Here is a 24,798-nt window from a genome sequence, read left to right on the forward strand (position 1 = left end):
CATTATCAAACTTCAAGAAATTGTTGAGTATTCTTTGCATGACAAATTATCATTTAAATCCACAAACAACATATGTGTGTAATCCAGGGCATATAAAGACTGGGACCAGAAAATAATTACTTTCTCTCCATTGAAACCCATTCATATTTTTCGATCTCATAGGTCCCATGGGCTCTACCGGCAGATTCGTGGTCCTTTGATGCTAGTCGGTTGGCCAAATTGTATTTTGGAACTCCGTTGCCGCCCTCTGGTGGCGGTGCATACAACAACAATGCTTAGACAGGCATATCGAACATTTGCGAAACGTTTGAACGACTAGATACCGACGAATGAGAAATCTACATACATTTTCTGCATACCAAAACAATAGCGTGATTTTGTGTACCTCCATGATAACGATGATTCATCCACGGAGAACGTCCCCTGACGCGGGGCCGCAGGAAAGAAGGCCCGGGAAACGTACCGCACGTGAGGAGAGTGCGCGAGCTGATTGCCGTCACGTGTTGCATACAAATGACGCACGTTGCCAAGTGGCCGCAGGTCCCAGCTCCCCGATCCCCGAGCCTTTTGTACCAACGAGCGAGCGAGCTTCCGGACCAGCAGGTATAAACCCCCCAAAGAAGTGATGGAATAATAATGATTTCTTTGGTCGAATCTGGATTTTGTGTTTCATAAGCATTCATAAGCATTGCGGATGAAATGGTTTTAGTTTATCGTTTCTTCCTCTTGTCTGTGGTCATAAGGGATCCCGGTCAATTGACTTGGACTGCAGAATACACATGATCTGCATATTTCACCCTGTTACCGGATCCTCTGCACTTTTGGACGCTCATTAGATTTGTAGAGGCATGTTATGGGTTAGACGTAGTCTACCTTTTTTAATTTGGCATTTGTATGAGGGTTGACAGCTCAGTCTCTTTCGTGAGGTCCGACCAATTAAAACAATTGAAAATTCAGTCATTCTATGGATGCAGCGCGTTGACCGAACATGACATTATTTATGCGTGCTGCACTTTTGCACTCTTCTTGCAGACCCGATCGTTTTGGCTGCCCTAGTGTTGTATTTGAAAAAATTTTCTTTATGAAGTCTTCGTCGTCATCTGCTGTAAGGGCCACATTTCTCATGCAGGCTGTTGAATTCTTGGGCATGGATGATAATTAAATGAAAACGCGTCATGGCACTTCCGTGCATGTCAAGCATGTTGAGCTCAATGAGCTGCTCTTCATCCGTTTGGCAGAAGGCTAGGCGGAGTATACTACTCTTATCGTTGATGTTTCCATAACTGAATCACCTTCTTTTAATTGCGTTGCACTTGAGTTTACGAATTGCATCCGTGAATGAGGTTGAGCAATGAGCATAATTTGGAGTAGGACGAGTACAAGTGGTTTGTTTACTAAATTTCCCCAGCGATGCATAAATCAGGATCAACAACACACCAGGATATATCGCTTTTCTTTGATACAATTCTTCTTTAGTGGTGTATTGAGGTTGAGCAATAAGCATAATATGGAGTAGGACGAATACAATTGGTTTGTATACTAAGGTTCCCCAGCGACGCATAAATCAGGATCAACAACACACCAGGATAGATCTCTTCTTTGATTCGATTCTTCTTGAGTAGTGAAACGCACTGCCTTTTATTCTTGTTATGTTTTCTATCCAGTTGCCTAGTGTCATCAAAATCTGTATTTCAGATTTGCAGTAGAGCAGTTGAAAGGTAGTGTAAACAACCTTGCTGTCTGTCTGCTCTTCTTCACTTGGAGACGTTACGATTGGTGATGGATTAACCAGATGGAGCTGCATTATAAATGGGCCTTTAAGAGGTTTCAATCACTTTATGGGATTTTAAATAACAAAAACAGATTTCTTGGGTGGGACATTGAAGTGATTTTATTTTTCTGTTAACTGCTTTTTATTTTGTTTCTGTCCGCGTGCGAGTGGGGCTTGCGCTGCACACAAACGGCATTCGAATGATTTGCAGATGTGGAATCCTATGTGTTTTATGGTGGGCAGCCTCTTTCTATTTATCATTTCAGAACTTTCCCACCAGCCATGTCAGACGAGCGTTGTCCATCTCCAACCCCCCTGAAGCAGTCCACCATCATGTCTCCCCAGGACGCCGCGACGGGGAAGAAATCTCACTGGTCCCAACTGGAGATAACTGGTTGGTGTTACTCTGCTGTGAACAATCCCCCTGCTACCATTTAGAAGCCGTTAAAACGCAGCCCTGTGCCTGAGTCACGCTGGAAGCTCTTTAGTGCTCACAACAAAGTTTTATTGTATGGAAATTGCAGTTTGTAGATTATGGGACATCATGCATCGTTTTGTGTTATTTTGTTTTGTGTGAGAATTACTTATTTGAAATGAAACCAGGGCAGTTACCCATGGCATATTTTTTTTTTAAGAACTAGTATTAAGCAGAGGTCTCCTGAAACACTGGGGTTTGGAAATGCCAATTCCTTTTGGCAGAACAACGAATCCAAACAAACACCACTGTGGTTTGTCTCTCTGGTAAAAGTACAATTTGACTGGATACCACAGAGGCATTAATTAATGTGGCAGAACGGCTTGTGGCAAAAGGGTTTATAGCAAGAACAGTTACACGCTCTGTTGCTCACTGTACAGCCTCTAATGCCGATTGCATGGGTTTGACCTTACTTTCACGTTTTTCTAATCAAAAGAGGCAAAATAAGGCCAGTACACCAAGTTATAGTCATTGTTATCTACCGGAGCTGCAGGCTGGTTAATTTTTTTTACCAGTCACAGGCTGAGGTATTGATGTGAAAATATAAATAATAAATCCAAAGACAAAAGTGCCACTGCTATTGTTGCGTAGGCGACCGTCACCCACGCTAATTGCACCCAAATTGCTCTTAGTCAGAATCCAAACTAAAAAGTTATTTTGATATTTATAAAGGATGTTTGACAGATATGATGGTTTTATCCCCCAGAACGAAAGACTCTTAGACCCAGACAAATCAGTTCCAACTATGATGGGAATCTCCATGGTGCAGACCAACGAGTAGGTTTGTGGCTACATCGTAACGTTATGGTCGTCTGACTTCCAGGCGGGGTCAGACATCTCAGCAGCTCGCTATGGAGGCTCTCCCACCTCACGGCACTTTACATCAACAACAACCACCTCACCTCCCTTCCACCTGACATCGCCTGCCTGCACCGACTGGAGTACCTGAACGTGTCGTGCAACCAGCTCTGCACTCTGCCCTCCGAGATCGGCACCGTCGTTTCCCTCCGGTAGGAGCCGGTACTACCTTCTATGCATTAGGGGTGGGTATTGCCAAAGAAGTCACGATTCGATTCGTATCACGATTCACATGCCACGATGCGATTCTATCACGATGCATCGCGATACTTGAATTATTGCGATGCATTGCGAATTATCACTGAACACTGTTAAAAAAAAATTAAGCCATTACCAGTGGCTGACTGGCTGTGTATGATCTGGATAGTGTGTTCAATTGATAACTCAAAGCAACTTAATTCATACATAGCTGTATTTATTGAAACGACTATTACTGGATACACTGACAAGAAGTGCTATGGATCTATAAAACTTAAAATAACAAAATAAGGATAATCAGTGCCGTTTACATGGCCTCAGTGGTCCTTTAAACCAATGAAATGAAAACATTCAAACATTTCCCCTTTTGGAAGTAGCTGCCATTATAACAACAATATAATTTCATAAACATAAGAGGACAAACTGATGCCACAAAAAGTGAATAGGCTTTATAAAACGATATAAAAAAAAAAAAAATACATTTTTTTTTTTTTAATTATTCATTTTTTTTAATTAATAATCGATTCTTGGCGTCAACAATCGATGCAGTAGATCGTGAAAATTAGAATCGCGATGCATCGTCATGACGATTATTTGGCACACCCCTTCTATGCATGTACTTTACTGCGGTGGATACTCTGGCGATATTCCACCCCTGTTTGGGTAGGCTTTATTTCACAACGCTGTGCTGAAAATTATAAGGTGTAGATGGATAGATCGATGGATACAGTACATTAATGTACCATTAATGGATAGATGCCGTAGATTAATGGACAGATGGATAATGGATTATATTGTTTACATTTTTTGGATTTAGATTTAAATAAAGGTCTAGGGTGAAAAATGTTCCATACATATTATTAACTTTTCTGTTTGTCTGTGTTCTCGCTTGTCTATTTGAAGAATGTCCCCTCGATGTTGAGTTAATTGATATTGATCTTTGTGTCATGATGGCTGAGGGCCAAGCTTCTTTTGCCTGCGTGAGTGATGTGCATAAATCGATACCTGAGATTATTTATCGAAACCGCATAAGCGGTACCCTTGTATATTTAAATGGCTGAATGACATGCCTAACTGTGTTTTTTTTAATGCATTATTTGAAGCACTTTCCCCTGTTTCTGCAGGGAATTGCATTTAAACGAAAACAAGTTAAGTGTTTTACCCTTTGAACTGGGTAATCTGTTTCAAGTACACACTCTGGGGATTGAAGGTAGGACTTAGACATGTTTTTTCTTCTTTGTTTCATTAAATGATGGTGCCATTATCTGTCTTCACTTCACCTTTTCCTTGCCCTGTGGGTTTGGTTGTGTGCAGGAAGTGTGTGGGTGTGTCTGTGCATGCAGACACACCCACACGGTCTTTATCAGGCCAGAGTTTGTCTGACCAGGTCATGATGCTTTTGCAGGAAACCCGCTGTCTGACGACATTTACATCCTCCACCAAGAGCCAGAAGGAACCAGAAAGGTCCTGAATTACTTACTGGACTCCCTTCCAGGTAATCGGATCCATGGTTCCATCAACTCACCCTGTGTTCATTATTGTAACGTTTATCTTCTTGTTGACTGTATTTAAATGTTTTTATGGCTTCCAGTGGGTCCTCTCCAACCCTTCCTTAGACCGTGGGTTACTGTTAAACCGCGGAACCAGCTGATCTCCACAGGTACTCCAAAATAACCCTGCTATGATGGTTCTAGGCTACTTTTACGCTATGTAAAGCACCTGGAAATGTGGCTTTATAGTTATGTTGCATTCAGCCCAGATGTGCCCTTTGATGTTATCGGTTTCCGGACCGGGCTCTGAGCCATCCTCCTTCGAGGGATCATTTTCAGAGATCATTGAAATGTAAAACTCGTCCTCTCTGCACCAGCTCTAACATATGAACCCCTCCTCGCCCCCCCCCCCCCCTGACCCCCCTGTCCCCCTCTCCGACCTGGCCAGCCGCGCTCACGGTCATGTGTTACAACGTGCTCTGCGAAAAATACGCCACTCAGCAGATGTACGGCTACTGCCCGTCCTGGGCCCTGAGCTGGGAGTATCGGAAGAAGGGCATCGTGGAGGAGATCACCGCTGGGGACGCCGACATCATCAGTCTGCAGGTGAAATCTTTTATGTTTTTTATGCTGCATCATTTTTGGTTATGGGAGGGGACAATGCAGAGCCCGAGATGAATGAGCTGGGGGAATGTTGTTGCATGTTGGCAGGCAAGAGGCCTCTGGCAGTGTCTTTGCACAACTTATTATTTTACCGTTTCATGTGAGGCTTGGCAAAACGATTAAGTCTTCTCCTTTCCCCTTAGGATACACGTTTCATCAGAGTGCCCATTTATTCAAACAATGGCCATCATTAACTTATTTCGAGGTTTACTTTGGGTTTTTGCCAACTAAAACCCAAAGTATATCCTTGTTTTGTAATTAGTTAGTTGATGTCCAATTTGTTCTCCGGTATGTTCGGAACTGTGCTGCCAGGGTCAAACGGTTCTACTTAAAACCTGAAAGCCTGTCAACTCCCACACCATTATCCACTGCCACAGACTGCTTTTGTTAAGTCTCATTCCACACCCACACACCACCTACTGAGGTATTCAAAACAAATCAACAATGCTATTGCCATTTCAGTATATCATCAATATAAAACCAACCTTTACAAACCTTATTACCTCTAAGATTTCAAAAGAAGGTCATAAAAATAGATTTTCCTTGCTAACCATATTGTCCTCAGGAAGTGGAGACGGAACAGTACTACAACCTCTTCCAGGAAGTCCTGAGACCTCTTGGATACGACGGCTACTTCTGCGCCAAGTCTCGCGCGAAACACGTGAGCGAGCGCGATCGGAGGCATGTGGACGGCTGCGCGGTGTTCTACAAGACCGAGAAGTAAGGGCTCAGCGTCGAGGCGATGTTCTTTGCTTTCCCACATGTACCATCGAAGAACCACTGAGCCATAGGGTTTGTTTATTTGTCTTGGGACTGCTCGACAACGCCATGTTTCTTTTCCCCTCAGTTGTAGCCCCTCTGAATGTGTGGAGGTCTATAAATAATTTCTCAAACTATTGCAACAGTTTCTTAAGAGGCCACACAAACAAAGAAAGAAGGGGCTTTTATTTTATGAATCATGCCATGGTTGTGTTGATGGCTGCCTAGGCCTCAATGGATGCTTCTGGGTTGTTGTTTTTTCTGCAGGTTCACGGTGGTACAGAAACACATGGTAGAGTTCAGCCAGATAGCCCTGGCCAACTCCAACGGCTCAGACGACATGCTTAACAGAGTCATGACCAAGGACAACGTCGGCGTGGCAGTGCTTCTGGAGGTCAATAAGGAAATGTTCACTGGAGGTGAGGAGTGCCTGGACGCTGTTGAGTACATTGAAGCTCATGGAGAAGTCTCTGGGGATGTTGCCGTTACCCTGGCTGCAAGATGCTGGATACAAAATGAAGGCTTACGCAAAGTCCTCTTGTTCTGTTAACTTCCATTCGATGCCGGTGTTTTACCTTTTGAATCTCTACTCAATACCGCCTGGTTATTATTCAACATTCTTGTTTCAATGATGACGTCTAACAAACGAGTATCAAGGTTATACACCCTCTTATTTAAAGAATTGAGAGGGTACATTTTCTTTTCTTTTTTTTAACTTATTTATCGTACATTGATATATTTTTGTATGATCAATTTGTTTATTTTATGTTAAAATAAAATGATTTGGTCATTTTAATTTAGATTTATTTCACCCAATAAAGTAGGATTTTCCAGATGCCTCTATCCCAAACCTTTAAATCTAATATCTTATGAGGATGATTCAGGGAGATCAGGAGCTCTTCCACTCTTTCCCCAGGGCTGAAGCCTGTGGTGGACAGGCAGCTGATCCTGGTGGCCAACACCCACCTGCACTGGGACCCCGAGTACTCGGACGTCAAGCTGATCCAGACTATGATGTTCCTGTCCGAGCTGAAGACCATCGCGGAGAGGGCCTCTGGCGTCTGCTGGGCCCCCACCAATTGTCCCCCCATCCCCATCGTCCTGTGCGCTGACCTCAACTCCCTGCCAGACTCTGGTAGGCTGTGCGGGACCCCAAGTCTATCTGGCTACTCTGTTTTAATTATGTAAAATGCAAGTCATGCAAAAAAGTCGGTGCATTTGCAACAACGCATTTGAAGCGCACGTCTTCGTGCCGTCCAGGTGTGGTGGAGTACCTGAGCAGCGGGGCGGTGTCGGAGATCCACACGGACCTGAAGCAGCTGACGTACAGCAACTGCCTGAGCAACTTCAGCTGCTCCGGGAAGAACGGGAAGCCCAACGGCAGCATCACGCACAACTTCCACCTGAAGAGCGCCTACGAGACCAGCCTGATGCCTTTCACAAACTACACCTACTTCTTCAAGGTGCGTCCTCTAGGTCCCCCTGTGAAGTGTTGTACTCTAGTCATGAACTAGCTCCCAGAAGTTCTGGACACGGGGATTGTTTTGGAAAGTTAATCAATAGTAATCCCAGAATCGTTAACCTGTCAACCTTTGGGCTACTTAACCACAGTCTCTTAGGTTCAGCAATATTTAATTTGCGTCGCAATACAAATAAATATAGGCTAGATATTTCCTGTTGCAGTCTTTGTATGCGTTTGTAGCATAAAGCTTGTGCTCTGTCGTTTTCCCCGCTTTCATGATGCAGAGGGGCTCAGAGCGCTGAGAAGTAAAAGCGCATTGAATAAAAATATGAATTTGCCTCAGCTTTTAAATCATGAGACGCAGTGCAACAATTCCCCCTAGTGGCTCAGCTGTGGTACAAACATCCTAGGATACTACTGTTTCATGCACCCAGTATATTACACAAACTAGGGATGGCGAAAATGTTAAATATTCTTGACCGACCACCGAGCCTCATTAACCGGTTAATACCGGTTAACCGATCAGAATAAAAGGTGCTATTTGAAATAACAGCCATTTCGAACCGCGCCAGCCGCCTGCTATTTCGTAACTCTGCTTATCTCCCTCCCGTTCTGCCTCCGACTCACACACACACTCACACACTCTCCGAGTGAGAGCCAGTGGCTCTAACCGCAGCAGAGACCTGTGTTTGAATTGAAACACGAGGCATGCTTACTGCAAGTTGACCGTGTGTAGAGAGCGCGGCCAATCAGAAGAGGGCAGCGTTGGGAGCTCATTTGAAACATTGCCGCGGCTCATTTAAGAAAATGGCAGCTCCGAAGAGACGCCGCTTGTTTCGTTTGGAGGAGACGGAAAAATTTTGTGTGATGGATAGTTTTTTTCACTTCACAAAAAAGATCTTGGAATGAGATGGCTAACTGTAGTCTTATAGTGTTTGTCTACTGTCCTTAATAATTAAGAGATCATATTCTCCGCCGCTCGCATGCGGGAATAATTAAGACACCGCCAGAGACGCTGTGTCCGTCCAATTTTCAATAAGTCACCTCATCTGATCATCTTTTTGTGTGAAGTGAAACCAACACACACTCCACAGTCCACACTGACCCCAAAAAAATTGTTTTACCGACAAGATTGATCGATTCAAATTGATGCGGTCAACCATCGGTCAAACGGTCATCGGTTAACATCCCTAACAGTCATTAAACAACACATTTAGACATTAGAGTTAATTTTATACAAAATTCAATTTACGTGTGCTCTTGAAAAAGCAATGCAAGAACCTAGATTAGCCTACTAGTCGTTTCAATCAATTAGAGGGTGGTTATCGCTGGATGGGTGATTGTTTGGCGTATTTTCATCGCTAGTTAGTGTTGCTTAGTCAATGTTTTGTTTTTTTCTGATTTGGGAAATGGAATGGATCACTTGTTTGAATAATTTGATCCAGAGGGCAAAGGTCAGGCCTTTTTACAGAACTTTTCTGGGAGGCATTTCTAACCATGTCTTAATATATTGATGAACCAGGATCTCATTTTAATGCCCTGCCACTCAAAACGCGCCTTCATTTCCCTGCCTTCAGGGCATGATCGACTACATCTTCTTTAGCCAGTCCCACCTGAGCGTCCTGGGCCTGCTGGGGGCCCCTGAGGGCCCCTGGCTGTCCCAGAATATCGTCGGGTGTCCCCACCCGCTGGTGCCCTCCGACCACTTCTCTCTGCTGGTCCAGCTGGAGCTGCACCCGCCCCCGACCCCGCCCCCTGCGACTCGGCCAATCAGACGCCACGGCGGGTTACAGTTCCTACGAAAGGGCAGGTGACACTGTTTTTCTGAATTGTAATGGCTTCTTTTTCAATTTATGCTGCTTTCATCTTAACCTCTTTAACCAACTCCCTCAAATGACCACAATGGGGGAAAAAAATACATTTTCATGTGTTATTCTTGATAGTTTGTTTATAATTGCATGTGTATGTGTTGCAAATACGTGAGTTTTGAATGATGATAAAAAGCCTGTCGGACCAAAACTCTGTTGTGTTGGCAGGACACTGAGCCTGCAGGAGGCCCAGGGCTTGGGGAATCCTGTGGGTGCTCTGCTCCATTGGTAAGTACCTGTTCAGAACTTTTATAAGACAATAACATTGTACTTTATTAATCCCACGTAGAGACAGGGACAGCAACGTTAAAATAAAAATAAGAGTTGAAACCCCAAAGGGTAAAATGGTTACATTGCTAGCTAGTCATTTTGTTGACATAAATCACCCCAGGGTGGTTAAGTACACTGGAGTGGCCTCTGGCCATACGGTTTAGTGTTTTTATGACCAGACATAAAAATAACTATAAATTCTGTGTGGAAAGTTGTCTTAACATTAGTGGTATTTTTATTTTATTGTACAGTGCTACTTAACACTGACAAAAGTTTCTGGACTGGTTCGCTGAAGAGGTGGAAAGTTCAGTTGGACGGTTGGGACACATTTTCTTGCACACTTAGTTTTTCTTTTACCTTTCAATGATACCTTTTTTATAAATGTTCAAAAACGTATGTGAGCCTTTCAAACAGACCATTGCTATATCATGCACTTAAACATGGTGGACGTGTTCAACTAGGCGTTGTAACAGAGTTGGCATGGTAGGAGTGGAAACAATTTTTTTAACATATTAATTAGTGTCATGCAGTACACCTGTGTTCAGCCCTACTGCGCCAGCTCTGTGATAAAGTCATATCAGCAATACCATCAAAAGATAACATTGATTCAACCAAGAACCTCTAAAACTACATGGTAAGCTTAAAGTGGTGCCAGTTGAACGGAATGAAGGGATGCATGATGGGATACATGATGGGGTTCACGATGTGTATACTTGAAGTTCGGGGGAGGGATAGGGAGGGGGGGTTTAGGGATGTGTAAACCTATTTATGTGAACAAAAGAAATAATATATGGGCCCAGGTGCTTTGTTCTCTATATTGCCCGAAGGCAATTCATTTTATTTCCCTTGCACTCTTGCAACCATCTGGTGGCTCTTTATGTTTTGCTTTACAAAAATGTAATATTAGAAGAATTTGTATGGATATATATTTTGTACGTGAAGATTATTTTTTGAGAATTTAATTTGTATGTTAATTACAATTTGTAGTTGGAAGAAATAAGAAAATGTTACCTGAATAAAGGAAATATACTAATGTTAACGGATGAGTTTTGTGTTCCTGTTAACCACTGGGTGTACAGGTGTGCTAGGTATGTCTAGCTTTGGAAGAGTGTGAGTGTGAGTGTGAGTGTGAGTGTGAGTGTGAGTGTGTGTGTGTGTGTGTGTCATGAGCGCTAGCAAAGGTAAAGGGATGAATAATAAAGATATTGCCATTTATGTTATTAGGTACTTTACTAACATGAATAAAAGAACATGTACAAGCACATTTTTTATTTAACATTAAATCTTTTCTAATAGTTTTAATCTTTAGACTTTTTTTAATACATTTCCATTAGTTTATTCTCATAAAAAAAAATCCGGCCTGTATTTGTCAATAGCTGGAAGAGCTATGAAATGACCAATCAAGGAGTGAGAGGCTGCAAAGTACTCCCCACATCACTGAACCTACACCTTTATCTGGCCACTTAAGGGGTCGGGGGTAAATTTCCTTTAAAGGCTTAACCATGACGATCCACCTATTGTCTGATCCACCATATTGCCTTAATCACCCTGGCAGTCAACTCCCCTGCCCCCAACCTCGAGATCACCAGTTGCTCCTCAATACACTCTTCATCAGGAAGGTCTGAGGGCTGCCATCTGAAGGCTGCTTCGGACCCCCCGGGGTCTAAAGAATGTCAAGTATACGTTGAAAATAGGTGTGTGTGTGTGTGTGTGTGTGTGTGTGTGTGTGTGTGTGTGTGTGTGTGTGTGTGTGTGTGTGTGTGTGTGTGTGTGTGTGTGTGTGTGTGTGTGTGTGTGTGTGTGTGTGTGTGTGTGTGTGTGTGTGTGGTAACTATTTAAAAGCACGAGTATTAGGAAAACAAGCCACTCATTGGAGGGACCACATTGTTTATGGTTTTAGATGCATAGTTTAGTATCCATTGGTCTGTCTCTCTCATCTGTGATTGTGTAAGGGTGCCAAAACCAGCCACTATTTTATTTCAGACAAATTACTATAGTTTCTGTGGTCTGCAGCTTTATGAAGCATGCAGTTTGCCTGTCTTAAGCTAGAAACAGACCAAAGATGAATAGATGTCCAAAGAGATCCCACTGAATATGTAAATGTTGCTGAAGCGATATCTAGAGGGCTACGGATATATTTAGAGGGATAGCTAGACCGACATCTAAAGGAACATCTACAGAGGTATCTAACGGGGTATCTAAAGTAGTATCTAAAGCACAATTCCCCAGGATGACTCCCCCCCCCCCCTCCCCACTCTGCATCAAAGGGTTGGATATCGGGTAGAGACGTGGACATGCATGAATGGGGAAAAGGTCCTGCTTTTTATCTCCCAGTCTGCTCTTACCCCCCCCCCCCACACGCACCCCCGACCCCACACACCCCCCAATGACCAATCAAGTTCAAGGATCATCCGCTTCTACCTATAAGGTGACATCCATAGAGGAGACTGGGCTTCAGTTGCAAGTTCTTCGGCTGAGAAGACAAGGAGAGAGTGGAAGAGACCCATAGAGCCATTGGTTGTACTGAAACTCTTGAAGGTTCAGTCTTGGAACTTTCTTAAAGCTGAACTGTACCTGGGCATCATAAGCTGCTGGTCGAGTGCACAAACGGATACAGAGAAATGCAACACATCACAGGTATGTTTTTTACCTTATTGACGTTATAAAGTAACGCATAAGAATATAAATGTGTTGATACTGAATCTTGATACTGGCAATACAAAAGTTGTACATTATATGTATTTATAAATGTACATGTACATAAACAAGATTAAATACTGATATAAATTCAGTAAGCATGTGTGTTTAGATCACAGGTATGTGATGGTGATCCAAAAAACATCCCTAATCTTTTCTCAGAGTTTCAAATGATTACTTCTATCCCAATTGGATTATATTGCAGTGCATAAGGATAATTATACTACAGTGTGCTTGAAATTACTGTGTTCTCCAAACCTTTTTTATTTTGTATTCATTGTATTTGAATGAGTACATGGCAAACAACCAAGACATTTCTGCAACATTAAAGGGGTAGTTCAGAATTTTGGAACTAGGCCCTGATTCCCAAGTTAGCCTTGGTGTTCTTTATCATTGGAGACAGTTTAACACATTTCGTTCAGTCCTCCTAGTTGCAGAGTTTGCGAGTCGTGGTAGGCTGGCGCAAGGCAACGGGGCAATACTAGCCTGCTAATATAACAGTGTACCCACTCCACAGTACACCCGAGGCAAATATAACGCCAGACAGTCGGTGTAAATGTCTGTGTTGATAGAATAATATTAGAAATAAAACTAACCTTGCATTGCATTGCATTTTGAGTGACTTGCTGTGTCTCAGCAGCAGTGTTATATTCCTGGTAGTATGCTACGGCAGCCGCGGACTGATACCTAGGTTACATTCCGCTGCGGCTGAGAAAGTAGTCCCTCAAAATACGATGATTCATGCGAGGCAAGGTTAGTTTTATTTCCAACATTATTCTATCAACAAAAACATTTACATATATAGCCTGTGGAGTGGGTAAGACTGTTTTATTAGCAGGCTAGTATTGCCAGTTGCCGTGCGCTAGCCTAGCACGAGCGAACTCTGCAACTAGAAGGACTGAATGAAATGTGTTCAAATGTCTCCAATGATAAAGAACACCAAGGCTAACTTGGGAATCAGGCCCTATGTCCAAAATTCCGAACTACCCCTTTAACTCATTATGGGATGTCTCTCTTGTTAATAGACCACCTGGACCCTCACCACAACCACACTACCGGTAAGCCCATGTCTCCCTCTGAGGCAGGCGCCCAGAAGCAAGGCAGCATCAAGCTGAGCCTGGTGAACTCTGACCTCTGGAAGGCTTTCCACTCCTCCGGCACTGAGATGGTCATCACCAAGCATGGAAGGTAAAAACCCTCTCCACCACCACGTGTTCTGTACCTATATTCACATTCAGAAGAGCTTTATTAGCATGGAAAATATTCATGTCCATTGCCAAAGCCTTACATGCCATAGATGTGGATATAGTTGGGCTACCCTGTGTAATTTGGACTCTCATTGAGAAGCATTTATCACATTAATGATGCGCGTGTGTGTTGTTTGTGTCTCAGGAGAATGTTTCCCCACTGCAACATAAGCCTCTCTGGAATGGACCCCTTCACCAACTACGTCATAATGATGGACATGGTTCCTGTAGACCAATTCAAATACAGGGTAAGAGCACACACACACACACACACACACACACTAATGCACGCACAGGGCAAAAGCAAACTGCGCGAAAAAAAACAACCGTGTCTACATGTGCAAGACAATCTGAGAAAAGGCCTGTGGTCCAGAATAATGACCTAATGCTTTAAATAAAAACTTGTGCATCAGACACAAGACGGGCTGAAGAGCACACAGCACGGTTTGTTTGTGTTCTCAAAACAAAACCAGTGTATCCCTATTGCACTTCTTTCAACCAAAAAAACAAAACATTGCGAGCACGCTTCAAGCTCGCATCCAGGTCACAGACTGCGCTGTAGCCAGCAGACCAATTCACTACAGACTCTCCATATCAAAGGCCTTTCATCACTTCCTGTTTGTCCACACCCAGCAGGAGGCCTGCTTAATTAGCGGCACTTACCGTCTCGATTCAGGATGGATGGGGAGAAAACGGCCCTGCATAATATATTCAGCAGCCCGGGCCCATTTGGCCACGCTATAGATATGTATTGGCTCACAATAGGGGAAGGCGTGGGAGAAGCACAGCCTCAAACACAGCGATAAAGTGTGTCGACGTTTACATCATCCAATTTGTGATTCCAAACTGAAAATAGCAACTTTGTTTTTATTGTATGTATGTATGTATGTATGTATGTATGTATGTATGTATGTATGTATGTATGTATGTATGTGCTTCATTTTTTTGAGAATTTAAAGAGACTAGCATTTACATTTTAGCCTTCAATAGAGTATTCATTCTAAACATCTGCACTCTTACCCCCGGAGCTCTCTTCAGTTCTGTCCTGTCCAAGGCTGGCTTCTAAAGCCGTAACACAAGAAGAAGAGCCCAAATACCATTTTTTCAAAGTCAGTCTCCCTTGATCAGACGAGTCCTTCACAGTCCTTTCACACTTCTTCTTCTTCTCGCTTCTCTCCCAGTGGAACAAGGAGGAGTGGGAAGTGGCGGGAAAGGCCGAGCCACAACCCCCGGCCCACCAGTACATCCACCCAGACTCCCCCGCCTGCGGCAGCCACTGGATGAAGCAGTCCATCTCCTTCCTCAAGGCCAAGCTCACCAACAACACCCTGGACCAGCACGGCCATGTGAGGACCCCTCGCAAGACCTTTTAATGGCACATGGCTGACATTAGGAAATGAGCGCGGAAAAAGGCTGTAAATGTAATTTTAAAAAGCAGAAGACAAACTAGGATTGGGTTTAACTTTTCACACATGATTGATTGTGTGAACAAACATGCACTCATTAACACAGGACCTGAACTCTATCGCTCCTTATAACTAATAACACTTCCTTCCCATTCTCCTCTTTCCCTCTCTTTTCTCTTTGTCTCTTTTCAGATCATCCTGCACTCCATGCACCGATACTTCCCCCGATTCTACGTGGTCCAGGCGGACAGCGTCTTCGCGGTCCGCTGGAGCCCCTACCACACCGTGACCTTCCCAGAGACCCACTTCACCACCGTCACCGCCTATCAGAACACCAAGGTACTGCAAGCGGCCACCACAAGCACAAGCACCAGAAACACACAAACATTGGTATATAAACACAGTATGAGGACGTTGTTTACAGACACTTTGTATTTAAACACTGATGTGGGATAATCGTTTACATTTTTCTTAAGAATTATATTGTTGACACATTTTGTTTTGTTTCTAGATTACAAAACTGAAAATCAACCACAACCCGTTTGCTAAAGGATTCCGAGAGGGTGGACATCATTTTCACGGCAAACGGTAAGAACCCCAAGAATTTTTAGGACAACAGTTCATGTGAAAGGCTGGATATGAAGATATGGGAAATAATGCTGGAATTTTTCAACGGGCAATCTGAATCTCTGAGACTGATTCTTTTTTTTTTTTTAGGTGTCGACCTATCAAGACCCAAACAACCGCAGAAGAGACCAGACGGATGTACCGAGATGTTGAGTGCAAAAGTCCTTCAGGTAACAATCAACCACTTTCTTCAAAATATTTCCAGAATATATGACTTAGTTATTTCACTTAACAGAAATCTATGTTTGTGTGACCACGCAATCATGTATCTTTCCTCGCATTTCCCTCACAGGCCACCAGGGGTCAATGTCGGCCATAAAGTCAGAGAAGCGCCGCTGTCCCAACGGTCACTATTCCTCGTTGTTGGACCAGGACCCCGCCGCAGAGATCCTCCAAAACGACGCCCTGGACCTCTCAGTGCAGGGCCACGGATGTGAGGAGCAGATGGTGCCAGCCTCCATGGCCTACCCGGCCTACAGGTATGCATTGATTTACTAAACAAACCGTTGAGTGAGTGTACAATTGTAAAACTTTTCAGATTACCGTTTTGTTTTTTTCTAATGTTATGTAACGTTAGGCCGAGTTAAAGGGGTATTGGTGGAAATATTAATTCATGAAAAAATTGCTACATAGGCCTTCCACAATAATCAACACCAAAAAAACGTATGTTATTAATAGTGTGACGTTAAACCTGCACTATGGAAGTTTTCCCATTGGCGGCCTCCGGTGGCTTGAGTTGTAGCTACGGGTACAGCTATATAATTTTCACAGATTTTCTCTTTAGCTCAGAGTTAATTTAGCTCACGTTTTTAACAGGGTAAAGCACTACAGTAAAAAATACTAACAAACTATTTTTTTCGGCATTCTATCCAGATTGGCAGAGCTTAGACCTCTATCACCGCACTCTGACAGCGACAACCGGCTACGCAGCTTCGAAGCCCACGTACCCGACATTGCCGCCGTACCCGTACACCACAACAACCCGTCCCATCGAGAAATGAGCCAGCACCACCACCAGCACCACCCCTCTGCCCACCACCACCTATCGGCACCCCCTTGCTACGAGTCGTGGCCACACACCGCTAGCGCCGTAGCCGGCGGCGCGGCTAAAGCTAACCCGGGGCTCCGTGCAGGCTACCCGCTCTACCAGCCGGGGCCGTATCCGGGGGAGCACCCGGAGGTAGAGCCCGGGAGGCAGTTCATGGTGAACTCCTTCGCCCCCTCCTCCTCCTCTGCTGCTGCGGCCTTCCACCCCTCGGCTCAACACCAAGGCGCCCACCAGCCCGGTTACCACCATCACCATGGCAACACGGTGGAGTGGAGCCAGTATCCGCTCTTTTCCTACTCCAGCTGGTGAACTTTGACCCTCCCCCCGCCCCATCCTTTGACCCCGATGGACCTATGCCACTGGTAAATGCAGCCACAGCTTGCGATTCAGGTGAAACAAAAGTGAAAAGAAAGAATCCAAACTTTAAACTGTTGTAACTGTATCAATGCTGAAATAGTTGACATAGGCGAATCATTTGAAGGACGCATTACAGATAATAGTTGCAAAAACTTCTGGGTTTTTGAAAAAGACAGACAGACAGTCAGCAATCCAGTGGAGAGAAACGATAAGCAAATTCCAAAAAAACATGGAACTGTTCAAACGTTGTTTTCTTATACGTAAGTCATTACTCAAATCTCCTTTTAATATATGTTATAACCGTGAGGCTAGGTTGACTGTACCTGGAACAAGTGTAATTAGAAAGATGTTTTTGTATAAATAATGTACAGGGATATATTGCACAACATATTTTATAATAGTTTGTTAGAGACGAATGGATACCACAGCACAGCATGAGTGCAATTGGTGGCAAAATGTACATTATAATAAGGAGGCATTACAAGCAAACTGTTTAAATAAAATGTCATTCTCAGAAATTACATTGGGGCTGGCCAGGGGGCAAGCTGGCTGCCGTCATGCTGGGCCAAGGGTCCAGACATGATCACAGCAACGCACTAAATCAGTGACCGCATTAGGGTTGGACGTGACCGCTGGGCATGTTGAAGTCCTCAAATTGAGTACCTTCCGGCGGCAGGGGTAGGCTAGTGCTGGCCAACGAGAAGATTTAACTGTAATTACAGCTGAGTTACAATCCCATAAGTCATATGAAAAGGTGTAGAGATGTGTTTCTAAGTTGGGATTTTATTTGATCTATCGGCTCGGCTTCACTGATTACTCACTCTACCGAAGATGGCTAATATTAATAAGGGAACGATGTGACATAAGGCCAGCTCCTGTAGACTGGAGGGGCCAATAGGTCAAAAGGCCCTTCAGGAAAGTGGTAATCTGAGGAGAGCCGATCGGTGTTGCCTTAGAGCTATTCATTTGACCTTTTGGAGGATAGCAATATAATTCTCATTTGTTGAAATGCATCCAATTAATACATGTAAAATAAAATGCTAATAGTCATAAGCTGTTTCCTGTTTGTGTGATATGACTTCAACCAGGAGAAAGTTGTAATGGTGAGGTCTAGGGGTTATTTGACTCAAACTATAAAAGCAAACACGACATCTGTATTTAGCGCATACAGATATGCTTTTTAAATGGACCGATAAGTAATTTATCTAGTGTTCAAAATTGACGTACTTAAAATCCCACATTATTTTTGAATGGTGAATATTGTTTCACTGAATGGTGCTAGCCATAGATGTCCATTATGAAGCAGCCTGTAACTAAATCAGATGATTCTTAATCACCAATAAGCCTTTTGAAATTTGGCAATGAAGCATTTCATTTAAATAAATACAATGAGTTTTTCCAAATATCTATCTGCAGATGAGGGTCAAAACTTCAATCTTATGCCATATTTTACATTTATATATTTGCTACCAATTACTTAGATAGCATCACCAATAACTAAGACATGGTCAAATCCCGCAAAACATTCTTTTTTTTTCAATTCTGTCATTGCTTGCTCTTGGCACAATACTAAATATACAGTCACCACATATTGCATTTTGGTGTATTGGATATATTTTTTATAGTACTTATACTATGTCGATGGTCAGACGATATAATTGTGTAACATATACAAAATATGTCCTTGAAGGGGAAAGAGAATTTTTTTTTGGAAAGGGATAGTTTTACTGTTTCCTGATACATGTTAACCAATAACATGCAATAATGTAACAGTTTGGGCCAATTTATATTGCATTTTTAAATAAAACAAAGCATATCCGACTTGATACAATATACTCTCTTCCAGGGGTGAGAATTTGAATAAGGCAAGACATCAAACAATGAAACTTTCACTTTTATTTCCATTGTTGTCCATAATGTTTGGGGCTGTATACCAGCGTGTTTTGTATTAGCGTGTGCTGAGGATGGGGAGTGTACTGTGTATTTTCCTTTGGATACAGCTCAGTTAATACAAAAAAAGTACATATATACACACCAAATTATGCATAATTTAGTAGATGTATCTTTCAACCGGAAATTGAAATATAGTTATTGTACACTGGTGAATAAATTAAATATGTGTCTCAATGTACTTGGACAACTGTTCTGAAGCTCTGTTGTTAATAGTTGAAAACGATACACTGAACACATGGGACCAGAAGCGTCGGGGATAATGATATGCTTTTCTGTAACCAAACATAAGTTACCTCGCTATTATTAAAACATGGATTAGAATGTGAATATGTGAGTTGCGACCAAGTCATGGACCAATATATTTGATCAATCTGGTTAAAGTCATGGAATGAATGGCACATATTAGTCTTTTAAGTTTCCTGCACAGGCATGTACTTATTTTCACCCGCATATCCCTGTTAAAGACAACATAAAATTATTGTATTTTCCCTCCTCAGCTCATTTTCCCAGTCACTTTAATCACTTATCCAACAACGTATGTATACAAACTTGCATTATTCTTTTTTTTTAGATATTTACATCAAACATGTCTACTCATCACCTTCTTTAAGCTATTGCAAACAAAAAGTGATCACGTCACCGTTTACTGGGATTAATAAAATCTTGGAACTTAAAGCTGCTGTGGGTAAGATTGGAGAGTTCAGAAGAGAGCAAGATTTTGAACCACTGCAAAAACATCTGCTCCTTCCCTAGGTATACCCGCCATTGACAAGTTTTGCATTCATGCTACTGTTATTGACAGGCAACATTAATACCTCAAAACAATCAAAGACAAAAAGAGATGCCCTGATTGGTCAGCGATGAGCCGGAGGCGGTCTTAAATTGTATAGGCTCATGGCGGGCACGGTCAACCCAAAACAGATATTCTCACAGCGCATTTCACTCTACATTAGCTGATGGATGGCTATGGAATTTCTTCCACTTAAATCTTACCTGCAGCGTCTTTAAGTAGTCCTAGTATAAGTTAACCTTCTGCCGCCCTTTACCATAATATCCTGATCACCACAAAAATAGCTGATTGTAAAGGAAAAATGCACTCTGTATTTTGTTTCAAGTTGAATTTTGTCTTAATGGGTTTGTAAAATGAAACCATGAACCTGCTCGACTGTCCCACACTCTATAGGACAGGTAATACGATCAACATTGTATGCCATTAGTACCTTTTGTTACAGGTACACAAAGCACAAGCACACTTATTTTTCCGATTTCCAATCAGGATGAAATTGATGCTGTAATGCCTGTGGTTAACTGTAGGACATGAACATTAAAACTAAAATGAAAAGCTTTGTAATTACATTTTCTCATCCAGCTCAGACAAAAGTCAACAGAAAATAGATTAAAACAATAAATGGCCTCGTGCACTTTGCTGCAGATTCTTGAAGCACATGAAATAGAAGGCACCATTGTTTCTGTTAGTTGTTTCACCTAAATCCCATTCAACATTGCATACTAATGTATGGCACTTTCCCTCCATTGAATAAATTAACTTTTTTTTGTTTTGTTTTTTTACTTAGAAAAGACTTTATTGACTGCGTCACTAAAATACTTTTATATTATCCTTTTAATCAGTACACCTCAAATATTCTATAGAAAATAAGGGCTTTTTAACATTAACTCTGCATTGTTTATTTCATTTAAAAGCAAGTGATATTCCTTTTTTTTGTATCCACTGTAATGTGTTCAACAACTCTGCCCTGCCGGTCAAGCGCTCCTTTCGTAATGACAGGCATGTCCACACCTCAAGAACGAGGTTCTCTGTCATCACAAAAGGGGACATCTGCAAGAGGCTGCTCCACGCTGATCATCTTTGAGCTGTTTCTCTGTAAAACGTTGGTTAATGTTGGGACTCCATATTGCTTCTACTGTAACACAGGCCATTACTATTGGGCTAAGCCATCATTCTACTCTTGCTGATTTGCATGACCACAAGTTCTATAAGCAGGACCAGAGGGGGTGTGGGCCACTTTGAATAGCCACCATGCACACATGGTCATGTCATGTGTCATTTTTCTGTCTTTGTTAGGGGTTCAGTGAATGAGTACTTGTTTGCAAAGTAGAGTGTCAAAAGTGTTCTCTCTTTCTTGTCGATTGGGCGGAGCCAGACTGAGATGTTGAGGTGTTTGGACTGGGCATCCACTGGTCAGAAGGAGGCGATTCTGTGGTTACGGCTGAGGAAAGGTTTAAAGATCAGCATTGAGTTGTCATATAGGGAATACTCACTTAGCGTTAAAAATCATCCTCATTACATCTTAAGTACTGTGTTGTTGTAACTGTGTATGTAACAGCATGTAACAGCATGTACGTCATATATATATATATATATATATATATATATATATATATATATATATATATATATATATATATATATATATATATATGTCATTATATTCAGTTGGTTGCAATCTGCAACCTAACCACTAAATGTATTCTACACACTGCACCTTTAAGGTACCCACTGTTGCAGGTGGTTCCATTACTTATTAATCATGTAATTAAACTGTAACAAAGACACTTAATGATACAGCTGTTTGAAAATGGACCAATGTTGTTTCCACACTACCTCTTGCTATGTTGTAAGTCATGGTAGATGTTGGAGGTGTCCTGGGATTTTTCCATGTAGGCACTGAGGTCTTTCACATGGCCCAAGGCATTCAGCCGCCCCCGGTGCTTCTTCGCTGAGGACGGCACTTCCAAGACCAATGGATTCTCAGAGAGAACATTCTCACTCCAGCTCAAGCTCAACAAACTCAAACTGCACACACAAAGAGGCATACGTTAATTTAGACTTTTTCCACTCCTGTTAAAATGATTGAAAATATCCATCCTCGTTCAATCTGGGGATGCTGCATCCAATATCTGAAAGATTATTTTAGCATTTTTTACAATCAAGAGAAATCGGGTTAGAATAATGGCTTAGGTGCGCTTCAGTCAATCAGAGCAAAATCCACATTCTAAATTTCAAGTAGTTTTTGTATGGCAAGAGAATTAACCTGGCGTACTCTCTATTACAGCATGTATAGTTTGCATAGATGTCAAGTGCTTTAATGTCAATAATATGCAATTTAATTCATAAATAATATGCAGGCAATGGTATTTAAGAGTGTATTGAAATCGAAGAACAGATCTAGATGACTTCATCTATGGTTTATGAGTATGATACAGGAGGATGACTTGCTGATAGATGAGAAAATAAGGCCCACAAATGTGTCATAAAAAGATGTCTTTATAGCTGAGTGTACACGGCTATCAATGAACACTCTGCTTGCCAACCGTCACTGTGCTTTATGCAGCAGAGGTTTGAGCAATATGTACCCACAAATATTGGGGATGGCATATCTGAGAACCCTTACCCTACAAAAGGCAATCTGAAGCCAGTATTTTCCAGAGTCAGGGGGTCTGATATCAACCGGGATGTGTCTTCTGCATCAGCAAAAATTCACCAGGTTTTGTATTTTCTGCGAACCAATCAATCTATTGCTCTTAAGAACTCAATGACTCTACTCTATTCGATTATGAACCATCAAGTGGAGTCATTTGAATAAAAGCGGGTCAAACACAGGGTCTCATGATATGTACATGCTAATGTACGTAATGCACCCAGCGACCTGTGCTTCTGGTATCTTATCTGTTTTAGGAGTAAGTAGATTTGTAGTTCCAATCATTAGAATTTAGCATTCATTTGAGCTCCTCTGGATTAAATAAATTCAGTAGTTATGTAACTTGTAATGTAACCTGAGAGCTGTCAGTTAAACGCGTTATTAACGGCGTTAACGCAAACCAAATTTAACGGCGTTACATTTTTTATCGCGCGATTAACGTAATTATTTTATTAAAAAAAAATAAAAAATAAAACTTTTTTTTTTTTTTTTCTTTGGCTCAAAACAAAGAAGCAGTAGCCTGACTGCTATGTTCAAATTACATTTGTTCAAAGCAGTCGTTTAATTGCACTATAGGCTCTTTTTTTGTATCGTCCTGTTTTGATCAGTGTATATGCCAATGTTGTTATCAATAAAAAATCATTTGCACAAGGCAAGCCGATGCACTTCACCATGTTGATAAGAGAATTAAAATGAGAAGAATTATGGGACAAAGAATCAAGGGATATTTAGCATAGAAAAATAATTTGCGATTAATCGCGATTAATTAGAGTTAACTATGACATTAATGCGATTAATCACGATTAAATATTTTAATCGCTTGACAGCTCTAAACCTGACCTTTATTTTTTTCAGAAAAAACAAACCGTTTTCTGTCATGTGCCAACATTGGACCAACCTCTGTTAAAATGTGGAATCTGCAATTATGATGAGACATTAAATTTCCACTAGTTGTAAGCAAAATAATGTTGTAATAATGCCTTAAATATCCAGACATTGTATAGGTCTTTAAAGATAAGGAAGTATAGGGCAATAACAATAAATCACTTGTTTTAAAGGTCACACTCTGGCTTTGGTCTGCAGTGTATCACAATTGAATATCAGAACATATATTTGAGTAGAAAAGCCTAGATTTTATTTGAATTCTGAAGTAGTAAAGCTACTGGATGTCTGTGACTTCTATGATTTCATCAAAATGCTTTGGTGACAGTGGATGTTTATGCCAACAAGAGGCTAGCTGAGGCTAATTCAGATGATGATGACAATGAGGTGCCATGCAAGGGCAAAAACAGCAACAGATGAGAATGAGTCAGCACTAGTCTTGTTTATTTTAGTCTAGTCATGTTTTTTAAGTTTAGTCAAATTGTTAATTTCTCAGCTTGTTTAGATTCTCTTATTTAGAAACATATATTCTAATCATCCGTTTCAATTATAGGCCAAACCCCTTTCCTTCATGTCCACTGTGTGTCCAATGGTAAGTTAAACTGCTTACTCTTCTCAATGCCTCTTGAGATCCCTAGCCAAGGAAGTGTCTTTGACACAGTGATTGTTGGAAAGGGAAGTAAGGGGGTTTTCAGCTTGACTTGTGCTTCTTCAGCATTTGTAAATTGCATCTTCAGCTTTCCGCTCAAAACCCACCCCCCTGTGAGACAGCACAACCCGAGATTCAATCTGTACTTCTAATCCATCTCCGGAACTCCATACGACTGCAGCAAACCACTTCTGGAGGAATGGCTTGTTCTTTGCCCCTAGCCTTTAATATGTTGACTAATTTAGAAATGATTATAATTATTAGAAAACTACCATATGAGAATACCGGATCTCATTCATCCATATGCCAGGGCACCATTCCAGGTCCGCTGGTGTGAAATCAATCTCTAATGCCTCAGGAACCATCTTTATGAATGAACAAGCTCCTTCCCTCCCACTTACTCTGGTAGAGCATTTGTAAAGTGTTCCTTCTTATTCTGATTTCCTGCCACCAGCGCTAGCATCAGCCCAATGATGAGCTCAAACCCTGGTAGAAGAGCCGCTGTTTTGCCAAATTTAGCTCCTTGTCACATATCTAGCTGTCAAATGTTCAAATGTTCTAATTCGTGAACATTTTAACCGATTCATTAGTCTGATCAAATATTATGCCTCGTCCCAAGCTACTTCAACTGAAATACAAGCTAAAGTATAGTACCCTGTGCCTTCATTACTTCCTAGA

The 24,798-nt window shown here is 41.9% G+C and overlaps 3 protein-coding genes across 4 annotated transcripts in view; 2 read left to right on the forward strand and 1 right to left on the reverse strand.

The window, feature by feature from the left end:
- The first annotated feature begins 383 nt into the window (after positions 1–383).
- Positions 384–10,853, forward strand: LOC115541259 (CCR4-NOT transcription complex subunit 6-like). Of its 2 annotated transcripts, none has more exons than XM_030352936.1 (14): positions 384–603; positions 2,052–2,165; positions 3,070–3,256; positions 4,427–4,512; positions 4,708–4,797; positions 4,894–4,962; positions 5,241–5,398; positions 6,021–6,175; positions 6,482–6,633; positions 7,131–7,349; positions 7,475–7,677; positions 9,254–9,486; positions 9,713–9,772; positions 10,066–10,853. In XM_030352936.1, the coding sequence occupies exons 1-14, from the start codon at positions 390–392 to the stop codon at positions 10,073–10,075; spliced, it is 1,950 nt and encodes a 649-aa protein (XP_030208796.1). In that variant the 5' UTR covers positions 384–389; the 3' UTR covers positions 10,076–10,853. The 2 variants fall into 2 exon arrangements, with proteins under 2 accessions (XP_030208796.1, XP_030208797.1); XM_030352937.1 differs by having other exon boundaries at positions 526–603; positions 2,038–2,165.
- A 2,622-nt stretch (positions 10,854–13,475) lies between these two features.
- On the forward strand, positions 13,476–18,236 carry LOC115542211 (T-box protein VegT-B). The gene is made up of 8 exons (XM_030354367.1): positions 13,476–13,699; positions 13,904–14,006; positions 14,940–15,104; positions 15,357–15,503; positions 15,676–15,752; positions 15,882–15,961; positions 16,084–16,270; positions 16,665–18,236. The coding sequence occupies exons 1-8, from the start codon at positions 13,518–13,520 to the stop codon at positions 17,146–17,148; spliced, it is 1,425 nt and encodes a 474-aa protein (XP_030210227.1). The 5' UTR covers positions 13,476–13,517; the 3' UTR covers positions 17,149–18,236.
- Positions 18,237–19,072: 836 nt separating this feature from the next.
- The window catches only part of nrg1 (neuregulin 1), a 16,223-nt gene continuing 10,497 nt past the window's right edge, over positions 19,073–24,798 (reverse strand). The window contains exons 7-8 of the mRNA XM_030355445.1: positions 21,773–21,964; positions 19,073–21,377 (exon numbers count right to left, since the gene is read on the reverse strand). Coding sequence (XP_030211305.1) covers positions 21,350–21,377; positions 21,773–21,964 — 220 coding nt within the window. The 3' untranslated portion in view covers positions 19,073–21,349. The remainder of the gene's footprint in view (positions 21,378–21,772; positions 21,965–24,798) is intronic.

This window comes from Gadus morhua, chromosome 4 (genome assembly GCF_902167405.1).
Source record: "Gadus morhua chromosome 4, gadMor3.0, whole genome shotgun sequence".
In the NCBI taxonomy this organism is placed as follows: domain Eukaryota; kingdom Metazoa; phylum Chordata; class Actinopteri; order Gadiformes; family Gadidae; genus Gadus; species Gadus morhua.

Coding starts and splice junctions, on each gene's coding strand:
- LOC115541259 (XM_030352936.1), top strand. CDS start 390: ATGATAACGATGATTCATCCACGGAGAACGTCCCCTGACGCGGGGCCG. Junction 6,176..6,481: donor GTGTTCTACAAGACCGAGAA/GTAAGGGCTCAG, acceptor TTTTTTCTGCAG/GTTCACGGTGGTACAGAAAC. Junction 6,634..7,130: donor TAAGGAAATGTTCACTGGAG/GTGAGGAGTGCC, acceptor CTCTTTCCCCAG/GGCTGAAGCCTGTGGTGGAC.
- LOC115542211 (XM_030354367.1), top strand. CDS start 13,518: ATGTCTCTCTTGTTAATAGACCACCTGGACCCTCACCACAACCACACT. Junction 15,105..15,356: donor CCCTGGACCAGCACGGCCAT/GTGAGGACCCCT, acceptor GTCTCTTTTCAG/ATCATCCTGCACTCCATGCA. Junction 15,753..15,881: donor CATCATTTTCACGGCAAACG/GTAAGAACCCCA, acceptor TTTTTTTTTTAG/GTGTCGACCTATCAAGACCC.